Consider the following 14398-nt stretch of genomic DNA (forward strand, 5'->3'; position numbering starts at 1 on the left):
GAAATCGTCCCGTTCGTCATAGATTTTGGTGTAGGTCGTCATAGATTTTGGTGTTAAGTCGTCTATCTATGTCAATATTGAGGAAACCAATTACTCTTTTCTTCTCATTGTGTTAATGTTGTTTTTTCACAAATCGTACAGTCGTATAAGCTGGTTTATCAATAAAAAAAGGCAACTTAATGTGTTTCTTTGATCTTAGCAAACCATAAAACAAACTTATCTAAAGTTAAGCATGCATTTAACTTATCATTAATTGTCAAATACCTTTCTGAAATTGTGACAAAAAAGTCTTCTACCAAATAAGAAACTAATTAATAGTAGTTTTATTAACTTTTTTAACTCTAAATTTAAAACTACAAGTCATTCATATCAAAATATATTTTAAACAATTTAAGTTTAATTACATCTTCTTTTTCAGCCTGTCCAAGGCATTTTACAAGGATTCCAGGTACATCACTTGTCAGGGAAACTATTCTGTAAAATAAATTGGGAACAAATCAATTCAATTCTCATTAGTGTGGCAAGCTTGGAAATTAAACAGGCATATGCAATATGAGCTTTGCTCATTGTTGACATATATCATAGTTGTTATGTTGTTGCCATTTGGTTTCTTGTGAACGGTTGTCTCATTGGGAATCATACCACTTCTTTTTTTATATATGTTTTGTCTTTAAAACTAAGTTGAAAAATAAACTTTCTTAACAACTGCCTTTATGTTTTAATAAGTTGTTTAAAAATATAAACGTGAAACTAAATGAAAATAACGTCAAATCATAGGGTAACTTTTCATTGTTACAGACTGTTTCAACCAATCACAAAGTTTTTGTGTAGGCCTTTAAAAATATAACCTACAGGACATTCTCTTGTGCAAGGCGAATTGTTGTTGTTTGTACAACAGCTGTAGTTTTGTTCTATTGGTGAAAGGTTTAGTACTAGACAAGTATTCTTTTTTTAAATCCTCTTTAATCATGTTAATCGGCACAAATAGTATTTGTTTAACTTTGTTCCCGTCTTCATGAATTCTATCTGCACATATAGTTAACCGATGTAAAAAAAAAAACTAGTATAAACTGTGTAAAGCCACTTTAAAATGTGTAAAGCAACAATTCTAAAAGAATTGCCTGGCTCCAAACGGAGTGAGATCAAGTGAGACGACGGGGAAAGTCTCGGTCATGTACCGCGTCTACATTGTTTGTAAAAAAAACATGGTATCAGTGAACAATTTGATGTGTGTGTTTTTGAGTTTAAACAGGCAACTACGTTCTGTTTTCCGATACTTTGAATTACGAGTATGCTTAGCACAACAATGCGAACATTCGTTTTGTTCTTGATCAATGTTGATCATAAATAAGTATTGTATATATGTTTTCTGTCTTTGCTCGAGGCAATTTGATTTTGAGTCTTCAGTCTGAACGAACGTGGCTGCGTATATGTGAATCCCGCACAGCCAAACGGACATGCCACTTTTCGGACATTAAGCAGGAGCGACAGTTTGTGTATTCCCTAGTCATTGTGTTTCATTTTGCGATTTTCATTCTTTTATGTTTTATTTTATGATATGAAGTAAATTGTTAAAAAACAGCACAGCAAGAATCCAAAAAGAATCTGACATTATTTTGTGTATTTTATTTTCCTTTCATCATGATACCTATACTATTCATACCATTGATTTGAAGTTCTCATGTATTTTACATAATTTCGACAAACAGCAAATAAGTGCTACAGTCAAGATCACAAGTAGTTTCTATTATACACGTCAGTCATACATCAAGAATAAAATTGAGAATGCAAACGGGGAATGTGTCACCGAGAAAATACCCGCCCAAATGTAAGAAAACAGCGCAAAGATAGCAATGGATCTTGAACAAAGTGATAGAAACCCCATCATAGAAGGTCCTTCAGCAGGAAGTTTGTTTCCCGTAATAGTATTCAATTTTTTGAACATACAAACTTACTAAGACAGTCATATCTTCATCCGCAATAACCCAATCAAATACTTTCATGTTTTTATCTATTCGGTTTGGTTTTCCAGACTTTGGTATGGTGATAAACCCATGTTGTATACTCCATCTAATAAGGATTTGTGCTGTTGATTTGTTGTACCTATAAAAGGTAAATCATTGTATCAATTTCCCTTTCTTCGTGAAAGAGAGAGAGGCGAAAGATACTAAATGTCCCATTCAAACTCATAATAAAAAAATAAACTGACAAAGTAATAGCAAAAAACGAAAACCAAACATTTGTTTAAGACGAACAACAGTACTAGCGTAAAAATCATAAAAAAGGAAATAATCACAATCATTCGCTGTATGGCTAAACAAATCACTGTATTTCAGTTGTCATAAGAACACACCGAAATCTCGGGCATGTATTGAGCATGATTGAAATGTGTGAAAACTGTTGTAGGATGAATTTTTGTATAAAATTTAATGACTGGAACATTTTTAGCCCTCCCCTTTTTTTCAAAGTCCGTTATGGTATCTATAGGACACAAAGGCAAGATGATTAATTCATTGTGGAAGTGAGAGAAAAGACACAGAAAATGAGGTCTTCGCATTTAATAGTATAGATGAGCAAAAAAAAGTGTACAGCTACATTGTAGTAGGTATTCTTTCTGCAAATCTATATAGCTGCACAGTACTTCAGTTTTAACTTTAGATCAAGAGGGACTGCACTATACAAGTTACAGCAATATTGGAAAACAATTTTGTTCGCATCAATTTAAAGTGCCAGCATGCAGGGGCAGATCCAGCCATTTTAAAAGGGGGGTGGGGGGTTCCAACTATATGTTCCCATTCAAATGCATTGATCGTAAATAAAAAGTGGGTTCCAACTCCTGAAACCCCCTCCCCTTGATCTGCCAATGAGCATGTCCCCTTTTTATTCAAAATATTGAATCATAAACAAATATCAGTAGTTTTCATACTTCAGACTGAGTCGTATAATTAAATCTTTTGACCGCATCAACCAAAACTTACCATATTTGCTTTTTTTATGTAAATCTAAATAGCTGCACAGTAGTTCAGTTATAATTTTACTTCACGAGGGACTGTAGTATATAAATAACTACAATATTGGAAATCAATGACCACAATTTTTTTTCTCGCATCAATTGAGAGTGCCAGCATTTCTTATTTTTATTCAAAATATCGCATCAGAAACAAATATCAGTAGTTTTCATATCTCAGACTGACAGGAATATGTAATCATGTAACAAAATTATTTGTCTGCATCAATCAAAACTGACCATATTTGACAGCATCAACCAAAACTGACCATATTTGACCGCATCAACCAAAACTGACCATATTTGACCGCATCAACCAAAACTGACCATATTTGCTCTTTTTTTATGTAACTCTTATAGTCGCATAGTAAATCTGTAATATTTTTATGTAAGGATGGATTGTAAAATCATGAAAATACAAATGATAGAAATATTGGAACACAATGCTACCTAATTTCATTTGCATCAATTTAGAATGCCATCGTGTCCTCTTTTATTCAAAATATGACACCAACTTTGAAACACAATACATCTTATCGCTAATACTGGCTGACCCGGCCTCTTTAACCTTTGAAGCAAATAACAATGACTTTTCCATTGTGGCGTCAGATATTTTGTTTTATGACGTCAAAATTTTAGGGGAACCTGTGTGATATCCAGTAATGGCAGACAAATAGCGACAAGGTGTATTTATACCATATCTAAGAATTTAGCGCACCGTTATTTCCTCTCTGTATCCATAATAATGAACCGTCATTAAACATGCTAAAGTGACTTTTTAACATGTTTAAGTCAGTAGTTTGTGATGGTTTTTTTTTTAAACAAAACTATTTAATGGCATCATCCAACACTCACATGACTGATTCATATACTTTATTTTAAAAATAAAATAAAAAGTACATGTATGGGAAGTTCTCTTCTTGGAATAGTATACTGTTAATATAATTTGAAGAAGGCAAAGAAAAATGCATGATTTTGTTTGTAGCCGAACGTCCAGGGGCAAATGCTTCATTCATGTTCAGATCCAGTATATTTTTCTGAGTTGCAGACTCCCAGATATCATTTATAATCCTTATGGATAAGTCTGGCTAAATTGACGAGATGGTGCAAATGTATATATATAGTTTTTTTACATTGTACAACACTTTTTTCATTAATATCCCATAATTCATCCACTGTACAATTTTCGTTTGAACATTTGTCAAAACAGAATCTAAAATGAATGTAAATCCAAGGCAAACAAGGTAGATTACGATTGAAATTCCATGAATTAAATGCAGAGTTTTATTTAGGAAGAGACTGTTAAAAACGGGGAATGAAGAAACGTAAACAATGATGTTTCCGTATGCAATCTTATAAAAATATTTCTCCGATGAGTTGGGTAACCTTCTATTCACCTCGATATTTGTACATGTATTATACGTAATAAAAGTCGTTTGATCAGTAAAAAATATAGAAAATCTGCTATTCAATATATAGCAAAGTAATTGGAAGTAATTGGAAGTAATTGGAAGTGATTTATTTTTTTCTAAATTCTAAAGTGCCCTTACTGCAGTGACGTCATTTAGAACTGTTCTACAGTCCTGACCGATTTAGTCAGTTCTGCTGACAGTTCTACGGTTAGAAATGATTTGGACAGTTCTACCTAGAACTGATTCTGACAGTTCTACTTAGAACAGTTCTAGGGTAGAACTGTTCTAGGACAGGTTAGAACAGTTCTATGACAGAATATTCTGACAGTTCTAATGAGAGGTTAGAAGTGATCTCCACTGTATCATATTAAAATTTTAAATATCCTTCAACTATTATCAGATCTTACTTGTCTTCTTGAGCATGAGCCTTACGTTGGTTTGTTTGTCAATCATAGTGCTCTCGGTCTTTTCTTAAAATACCTTTGACACTGCATAAACATTTTTACACTGATAGTTATGCTGAGCTGAAGGTTGCATGACAACCTAACCCGATTCCGTTTAATCGTGTTTTCTCTTAGATCATCCTAATCATACAGTATCACGCATGAAAGTTTATTTCGTTACCTGCTAACTACTTGCGAAGCAAATTTAAATGCCAATCTACTCCAAATTCTTACAAATTTATAAATTTACTGGTCTTTATTGACAATCAACTGCTTAGTCGTTTCATATATCATAGCTGTAGCATTTGCAAATTCAGTTTTGAAATAGCATGCTAGAACTTCTTTAAACAACTTTTTATGTTTGCTCTTCGTTGTTAGATTATATAATGTAACACATCTTGGAACTAATTTAAAATTATAAACATAGAAGAAACATACGTGTTTGCAATTTTCACAAGAGTAGGATCATCAAATCTTTGTCCTTTAACCAGAGGAGAATATCCCATTACGGTAATTCCCTTCTCTCGACAGTATTTCACTATTTCCGGTTTCTGTTGCCATGGATGCAGTTCAATTTGGTTCACTGATGGTGTTGGAAGCCCAGCAGATTCTAGGCCTTCCAAATGTTGAACCCCAAAATTAGAAACGCCTACTGATCTGTAAAGATAAAATATAAACAGGAATGAAAATCATATTCGAATTGCCGACATTGTGTGCACTTTTATTACTTTTTAGCTAAATGGATAACAACTCCTCAGTAGGACAAAACAAGTGGTACAAGCATGTTGTATTGAACTATATCCAAGATGTACGGACATTTAAGTCGCACTAGCTACGAGATATATAAAAATAAGAATGTGTCCCTAGAACACGGATGCCCAATTAGACTTCAACTTCATCAAAAACTACCTTTTTTGTTTGTTCAATATATCGATTAGAAAAAAAACGTATTTTCTCTTGGGTATTTGATTTCGTGGTTATACAAAAAATGGAAACACTCCTATATTATTTGTACTTCGCTGAAAACTAAATTTGTGATTCGACTTACGATATCAGCAAAAACATGTACGCAATGAATAATAATTTTCTGGCAGCAGTATGAATTATTAGTCCTTGTCGACCTACTTTGCTTAACCTACATTTTGTACGTATTGGATTTCAATTACTTGCAGAACTTTTTAAAGAGTATTATGATAAAGCGGGTGTCACGTATGATTTTCGTTTTATTAATACGTACAACCGACTCATCCTCAAATTTCTGTCTCGTTTTTCATCTATTCCAATTTAGTATTTTCATTATTCCTGTCTCATGTTAGAATAATAAAATTTATAAAATTTATAACGACAATACTTAAAATTAATTCTTTGTTACGAGTAGCTACATGTATAATCATATATTTATTTATTCGTTACCTGACCAGGCCTTTCTGTTTCAACTCTAGCACAGCTTTGTATGTTTCCACAACTTGACCACTGCTTGGTGAATGTATCAAATACAGATCTACGTACTGTAAATCTAATCTTTAAAAGAAAACATGATATTTAAGATCTAGGTAAAAGGGACATAACCTCTAAAACTTTCTGGTACGTATATAGTCTCGATTATCCAGACGCTCTATAAATAAAGACAACAGTAGTATACCGCTGTTCAAAACTCATAAATCCATGGACAAAAACAAAATCGGGGTAACACACTAAAACCGAGGGAAACGCATTAAATATAGGAGAACATCGACACAACACTAAAATGTAACACACACAGAAACGGACCAAGCATCAGACAAAATCCTACGAGAATAACAAATATAACATCAAAACCAAATATATGAATTTGGGATAGACAAGTACCTTGACACGTCTTATCGCAATGTGAATTTACACTAAAAAAATTAGAGAAAACAAACGACGCAACGTTAAAATGTAACACACACAGAAACAAACAATAATATAACAATGGCCATATTCCTGACTTGGTACAGGACATTTCTAAAGGAAAAAATGGTGGGTTGAACCTGGTTTTGTGGCATGCCAAACCTCGCACTTTAATGGCAATATTAAATATAACATTGAAATGACAACATAATATTACAGGACTGCAATACAAATAAACAGGAGAACGTATTAAACAAAGAAACACATGATTAATAGATAACAAAAAGCATCATGTTTAAAATTCAATACGCCAAAAACGCGCCTCGTCCACACAAGACACACCAGTGACGCCCAGATATAAAAGATCGAAAGTGAAAAAAAGTACAAAGTTGTACAGTACTGAAGATCAAAAGTCGAAAAAGGTTGTGTCAAATACGGCTATGTTTTTATTTTTGGGATAAGAACACCCTCATTATTTAGAACAATTAATGCTTTTGCAAACAGTAAATTTTATCAAATGAATATAAAAGATATACATAATGAAATTGAAGTATTAACTAATTAAAGAAAACGAAACCCGAATAAACTCTATAAACTCTATAAACTCTGGTGCAATGAGACTTGTACGTTAATTTTAGTTCTCTATCATCACATGTTGTCAGCTTTTAAGTAGAAGAGATTACAATTCTATTCCATGTGAACTCATTAAAATATTGATAAAAACAGGTTATAATTAACGCGCGCATTGCTCTTGTTAATTGCAAACTTGCGTAACCAAGGGTCCTCGTGCACCTTTTTGTCAAAATATCTTCGTCAAACAATTATAATTAAAATATCAGCTATGTTATTTGATACAAAGAGTACGTGAGATCAGTTGGTGCTTCTAAGATAATTTATGCTTCTTAGTTGGGTCCGTGTTGCTCAATCTCTTTGTTTTATATATTGTGTTTTGTAGACTGTTTTAAAGGTGTTTCGTGTCTGTTTGTCTTTTTTCCTTTTTTGACATTACGTTGTCAGTCTCTGGCTTATGCATTTTTTGTAACCTTTTGGTGTCACCTACATTTTTTTTGATTAATAAACAAACCATTTTTTGCAGTTCTACTCAGTTCAACTGCCCGATTTTTTACAAAAATAGTGAAGGAAAAACAAATATGACAGTCAGCAACCATTGAAGACTACTAAATTATAGGCTTCTAACTTGGGACGTGTAAAAAGACAAAAATTAAGGAAGTGATATAAAAAAAGAAGATATGGTTTGATTACGCATGAAATAACTATCCACCAGAGTTAAACATGTGTGTGATCATACGACCTTTTTCGCGGCATGGGATAGTGGTATAACAGCACAACATAAAAAGCGGTAAAAATAGCAAGCATGTTATTTGCATATATAATTCTTTTTGATTCATTTAGATGTTTTTCTCAAAACATACACTTGATTCTAAAATATTCCAACATTTTTAACATTTTCATTAAAGGACATTTTAAGTTTGCATTAAAGTTCGTAAGCGTTTTGCAGCAGTCTTGCTTGGATCTCATTTCAAAATCAACGGCATAAGTAAGATGAGAGACAAATTTGAAAGTTTTATATTTGACACATGTTTCAGTGTGTAAGCTATGCATAATGCAGGCAAATGTGAAAGAGTAATTGTCTAAAGCTCTACATGTAAGACTGCTATTTACAACACTTCTATTCCATGAAATCTACGAATACGGTGTAATTATGAAAACTATGAAAAAATAACACATGTAAAGCAATCTGTAAAAATATATATATTTTATATAGGTGCAAAACTTACTAAGGAGTTTGTTTGGCTGTGTGGAAGTATAAAGACAGAGTACGGTCATACATTCTAGTGTTTGTATTATCCAAGATAAGGTTCAATAACTTCACAATGTCATATTAGAAATTTATAAAAATCAAAAGCTAGCTTACATCAATAGATGTAAACAATTCACAAGTGTCATGAGAACTGCTGAAAGTATTTTTGAGTTATTGTCCGATAACTGGAAAATCATGTCAATATAGATATAAACAACTCATCAAAATTTCTTGCAAGTTGGTGAAATCATTCTTGAGTTATTATCAGAAAATTGGAAAATCTTCCTTATTTTAATGAATAAAACCCCATAACTCGGAAACGTAAAATCGAAAATTTATGAAAAACGAAATGGGGCTCACGTCAATAGATATAAACAATTCGCCAAATTTTTATGCAAAGTTATTTGAGCGTTTTTGAGTTAATGTCCGACATGCTGCCGACGGACGAACAGACTGACAACTTCATACCATAATACGGTAAACGGGTTTATAAAAACCATGAGAAAAGATAACACATCTATGTCCATGTAAAGCCATCTGTAAAAATAAAAAAAATGTTAAGTGCGAAAACTTACTAGGGAGCTTGGTTGGCTGTGTGGAAGTATAAATACAGAGTCATATACGGTCACATATTCAAGTGTTTGCATTTACTAAGATTCATGTTAGGAAAGTTAAACCTACAATGATCTTTACTAAAAATGTTTGCGCATTGAACTCCTTGTGTGACTTTACATGTACGTCCGGTATGATTATGTATGTTGCCTCAATGATGCATTAACATTTTAAAATTTGAACTGACTCACATACAATTTAAAACTCTGGTGCGCAATCAACGCTTATTCAACCCGATTTTTCAGGGAAAAAAATAAAATGTTTCTGTCACAGTCCCGAGCTTGCGTGGATTCTTATAGAAAATAAAAGATGACTGTGTCTGCGGACACAAACGCCCATGCTCAAGCTTTGTATTTTAAAGTTAAAAGGGGTTTGTCTCTTAATATAAAAAGAGAAGATGTGGTATGATTGCCAATGAGACAACTGTCCACAAGAGACCAAAATGACACCGACATTAACAACTAAAGGTCACCGTACGTCCTTCAACAATGAGCAAAGCCCATACCGCATAGTCAGCTTTAACTCGCTACCAAAATTCGAACTATGTCTGCAATAAAGATATTGTGCGGAAACGAAGCAAAACATCTGGGACGGACGGAAAAACAGAAAAAAAGAAAGAGTGGGCGGATGGAAGGATGGACGTAACACGTTGTGCCCCAATTGCCAACGGCCTAAACTGGTTCAGTTTTTTATTGTTTCTGTTAGCTGTATATTGATCAGGGAGATTTACAATGTAGAGCTAGATATGTTTGCTTACTGCATGTACAGTATGACATCTGTCTGTTAATATAAAAAAAATTTTAAAAGATTCAATTTGTCTTGTTTTGTTTGTCATGTTTTGCAAGGTTGCTGTTTTATTGACGTATGACCAAGTCTCCTTTTATTCGATGTTTTAATGATCGTGATAGGTTTATATGTAAATAGATTTCTGTTTCTCCTTTTTGAATTATTTTGACTTCCAAAACCCATAAGAACAATATTCAATGTGAAGTTAAGTATATCTTACATTTTTAAGCTACGGTTAAATATTTTCTTACACCGACGGTATCCATTATCCCATAACTTGGTGACAACAAACACATCTTCTCGATTGAATCCAGATTTCCTTATACCCATTCCGACATCGGCTTCATTTCTTAAATGCAAAAGATCCAAATCAAAATGTGTACTGTACATACGATTCCGTTAAACAAAAGAGAGTCTTGCTTGGGAGGGGTATCTTTTATTTCCTTAATTCTTATTTTGAAAAGACCTTTTTTTTTTATTTATTCTGATCTTAATTGATATTTTTTATATTCCAGCTACCATGGCTACGGTGACCCCATTATTTTTTTATTCCTTATTCTTTTTTCTCTTTCTCTCATTTTGGCCATTATTCTGCACTTTTTGCCAATTATTCTTTTTTATGTAAACCCTTTCCAGATCCTTACAAATCTCGACGTTAATTTTTGAACGGTGGTGACTGTTAGTATTATACCCTTTTGTTTCACTATCCCTGTATCCACCTCATGCCATGTATAAACCAGCTTTATGTATTTTCGTCGATTTCATAGGAATAGACGTAACTTTTACTTTTTAAATATTGCAAAAACAGTTTTGTTGCACTGAGTAAGATAAGAATAACAATATTTTGGTTTGATTGTAATTTTTTAAAAAATAAAAAAATTGCCGTGCCAATCTGTTGATAAATATAGTCATGCTTATTCAAAAAAAATATATCGTCAACAAAATACGATCGAATGAGTGGTGCAAGTATCAAGGAAATCATCAGTGAATAGTGAGTATATACCAACCCATAAAACTCTGCGGTATCTATAAGTTGATATCCTTTCGATAAAGCGTACTGGACTGATTTTTCTGCCACTCCTCCGCTCCCAGAAGATGCTTCATACATACCAAGACCAAACATGGGCATACATACTCCATCGTTTAAAGTCAATCTAGATGTTATATCTGTTGCTATAGATACCATTCTTTTCGTCATAATAAACTATCCTAAAATTCAACATAAAACACAACCATTGAAACAAATGAATTTCAGTTACTTTTACAGCTAATTTCCTAATGCATGTAAAGTAAAACTTTGGTTGGCTTGCTTGCTTTTTTTGTATTGTTGTTAATACACGCTTTGTAAATAAGATTGACATCTTTAAACAATATAAATAGTCATAGTTTAACCAGTATATATAATATTTGAATTTAATTTATGGAACGCCACAGCTGTCTTATGTGGAACTCTTATATTACTTTATGTTGTGTTATCATTACTTAATGATATTTTGTCTTTACTTGATATGGTTTTGACATAACGTAATGATGTTTTAATATAACTCAATATGGAATAGTCATTACTTAATGATATTTCGATATTACACGATATGGTTTCGTATTGACTTGATATAGTTTTGTCATTACTCAATATGGTTTTGTCATTACTCGATGTGGTTTCACCATTATTTAATATGGTTGTGTCATTAGTCAATGTGGTTTTACCATTACTTGATGTGTATGTGACTTAACGTAATGTAGTTGTTTCAAATACATGATGTGGTTTTGTTATTTCGTAATGATGATTTGTCTATTCTTTATATGGTTTTAACATTACGTAATTATGTTTCAAAATTTGACCATTTTACACTACTTGATGTGTTTGTTTCATTATTTGATGTGGTCTTGTCATTCTTTGATGTGGTCCTGTCATTCTGTGATGTGGTTATCCCATTACTTGATGAGGTAAAACCACGTGACCAATTCGGAAAAACCTGTTCTATTTTTAGATAAATTTCCATGTTGTATGTGCCTTTAATGCGTTTGGCCATCCATCTAATTAGTGTTCAAATTAAAGTTCGGGTTACTGTTTAAGTTAAACTTTTAGTTAGTTTTCGAATTCAAGTCATACTTATAATTAAAGTTTTAGTAAGAATTGAGTTTCGAGTTCGACTTCGAGTTTGAGTCACATTTAAAGGCGGAGTTCTAGTTACAACTTTGAATTTGAGTTACTTCTAGAAGTAGAGTTTGAGTAAGATTCGAATTTAAGGAAGCTGGCTTGTCATGTTTTGGTTTTTTTGTCAGATTTTCGGAATCCTCTGGTTTTATCCATTTGAATGCCTTGAAAAAATTTGCCCGGTGACCCCCATTTTTCTTTATGAAAATCTTTAACATGTATAGTAATAAGCCATCTGTAAAAGTCTGATAAAATTTTAATTACTTTTTAACAGTTTTTGAGAACTTCAACTTGTCAATGATAAAGCTATGAAAAGTCAAGAGAGAATATTTTCCCGTCAAAATTTCAATGGCTCATATCTCGAAAACAAGCACGGTGACCTATATAGTTTTTTTGCTCTTTGAATTCCTTTATTAATTCCCTATCAATATAAACTAGTGTTTTGAAAAGTTAATTACTTTGAAACTGAGAAGCGAACTCCCTTGAGTCTCATTTTTATTAATTTAGATTTCGAGTTGAATTTCGAGCTATTTATATGTCTTTTTGAGTTCGTAATTAAATTTTCTATCGCGGAACAAGGGCTTTTGCTCGGGCTTCCGAAAAGAGGGCTCCGGGATATGCGTACTAAATAAACAATGTTGCAGTATACAAAACGCAACATAGGAGTTGAAACAACTATCCACCAGAGTTTAAAGGCAGTGGATGTAAGAAAACATATATAGGCAACCGTACAGCCTTCAACACTCCGTATAGTCAGCTACAAAAGGCCACCATGCACTATGTGAAAAAAACATCTATTTTTCAACAGATTTCAATATGTCGTTTGTTTAATGTGCTTTGGATGGGTATCGCCAAAGTTAAAAATCAAATTAAAGTTCGAGTGGTTGTTCAGAGTTATTTGGTATGAAAAAGGGGAACGGCAGACAATAATCAAAAAAATAAAATCCTAAAAATTTTACAATATTTTGGACATAATTGGGATATCCCCAAAACACTTGGTCCTGTTATTTGATCCGAAGTTTTCAAATAGAAGCAGTATTATAATAAATTTGTTAAAAAAACTCCAGTGAACGCTATGTCTCGCCTGATATTGCTGCTTTCAGTGTAAAAGCGTAATGTTGATCGGCTGTACATTCATCGGTCAAAAAAATTAAAAAAAAACGTTTTTCTGTATATAAAAAAAGAAGATGTGGTATGATTGCCAATGAGACAACTATCCACAAAAGACCAAAAATGACACAGACAGTAACAACTATAGGTCACCGTACGGTAGTTGCTTTTTCTTGATATTGAGGAAAAATTCCTATACAAGTTTTAAAACACTTCATGGAGGTAATAAATTTATCATGTGAAAACAGTTTAATTCGGTTTTATTTAACTAAAACAAAACTGTATGGTTTTCAACAATGAGCAAAACCCATACCCCATAGTAAGCTATAAAAGGTCCCGAAATGACGCCACTTTCGATGACGTTGTTGTGTCTCACTGCCGCTACATTTATGTCGCAGGCTCGACACAAATCAAAAGACTAATACTTTTTGGTTAAAAAATGAGACACTTCAAATCAACTCACACTTAAGTCACAGGAAAATCGGAAGAGGGGGGCTCGGACTAAGCGACAAAGCATCAATACTATAAAATAAGAATTCTCTAAAAAACATTTATGATCATTTGAACATATATACGAATATCAATCTTTTACTTTTAATCAATTGAATTCTCTGATCTACCTCGCACTAATTGAAAAATAAACTTTTTGGAATATCTGTTTCACATGTGACGACGAACATGTTCCAGTTGTCGTAACCATAATACCTTCATATTTTACTCGAATGTGAACTTCCAAATAAGACCAAATCACTCGGTTTGTAATTTCGCGAATAACACGACGGATGCCACACGTTGAGCAGAATCTCCTTACCTTTTTAGGAACCCGAGATCACCCCGATGGATTTAAATTACCCAGTCATACCGATCTATTGAGCCAGCCAATTGAAACTGGATATTTAGCCACCGCAACTTTACAGCAACTGAAAGTTGGGGGCATAGTGTTTAACCTCTGTCCGTCCGTCCGTCTTTCCGTCCCGTTATGGGTATATAGTTATTCCGCATAACTCCTCCAACAGTTTGAATCCTAGGAAGTTTTCTCTTTACTGTCTGTTTGTACATATATTGAAGGTGTGCTGCATGTAGTCAGGGTTTATTTTTTTTTAATATGTGCTCTTTTGGGAGAAAGTTTGTCATTTTTGGGAAATTTACTTGCATAAGTAGGACGTTTCCAAATAA

The 14398-nt window shown here is 33.0% G+C and overlaps 1 protein-coding gene across 1 annotated transcript; it reads right to left on the bottom strand.

Annotated features, from left to right (window-relative positions):
* Positions 1-453: 453 nt before the first annotated feature.
* Positions 454-11158, bottom strand: LOC143058142 (putative oxidoreductase YtbE). The gene is made up of 6 exons (XM_076231603.1): positions 10962-11158; positions 10175-10303; positions 6276-6383; positions 5301-5519; positions 1956-2103; positions 454-474 (listed from the first exon to the last, which is right to left on the bottom strand). The coding sequence occupies exons 1-6, from the start codon at positions 11150-11152 to the stop codon at positions 454-456; spliced, it is 816 nt and encodes a 271-aa protein (XP_076087718.1). The 5' UTR covers positions 11153-11158.
* Positions 11159-14398: the final 3240 nt, after the last annotated feature.

This window comes from Mytilus galloprovincialis, chromosome 14, assembly GCF_965363235.1.
Source record: "Mytilus galloprovincialis chromosome 14, xbMytGall1.hap1.1, whole genome shotgun sequence".
NCBI lineage: Eukaryota > Metazoa > Mollusca > Bivalvia > Mytilida > Mytilidae > Mytilus > Mytilus galloprovincialis.

Bases quoted from the DNA above. Each gene is read 5' to 3' on its own strand.
- LOC143058142 (XM_076231603.1), bottom strand. From the start codon at position 11,152: ATGACGAAAAGAATGGTATCTATAGCAACAGATATAACATCTAGATTG. The intron at 5,520-6,275 runs GTAACGAATAAA...TTATCTTTACAG, and splicing joins AAACAGAAAGGCCTGGTCAG to ATCAGTAGGCGTTTCTAATT. The intron at 475-1,955 runs GTAAGTTTGTAT...TTTATTTTACAG, and splicing joins ATGAAGATATGACTGTCTTA to AATAGTTTCCCTGACAAGTG.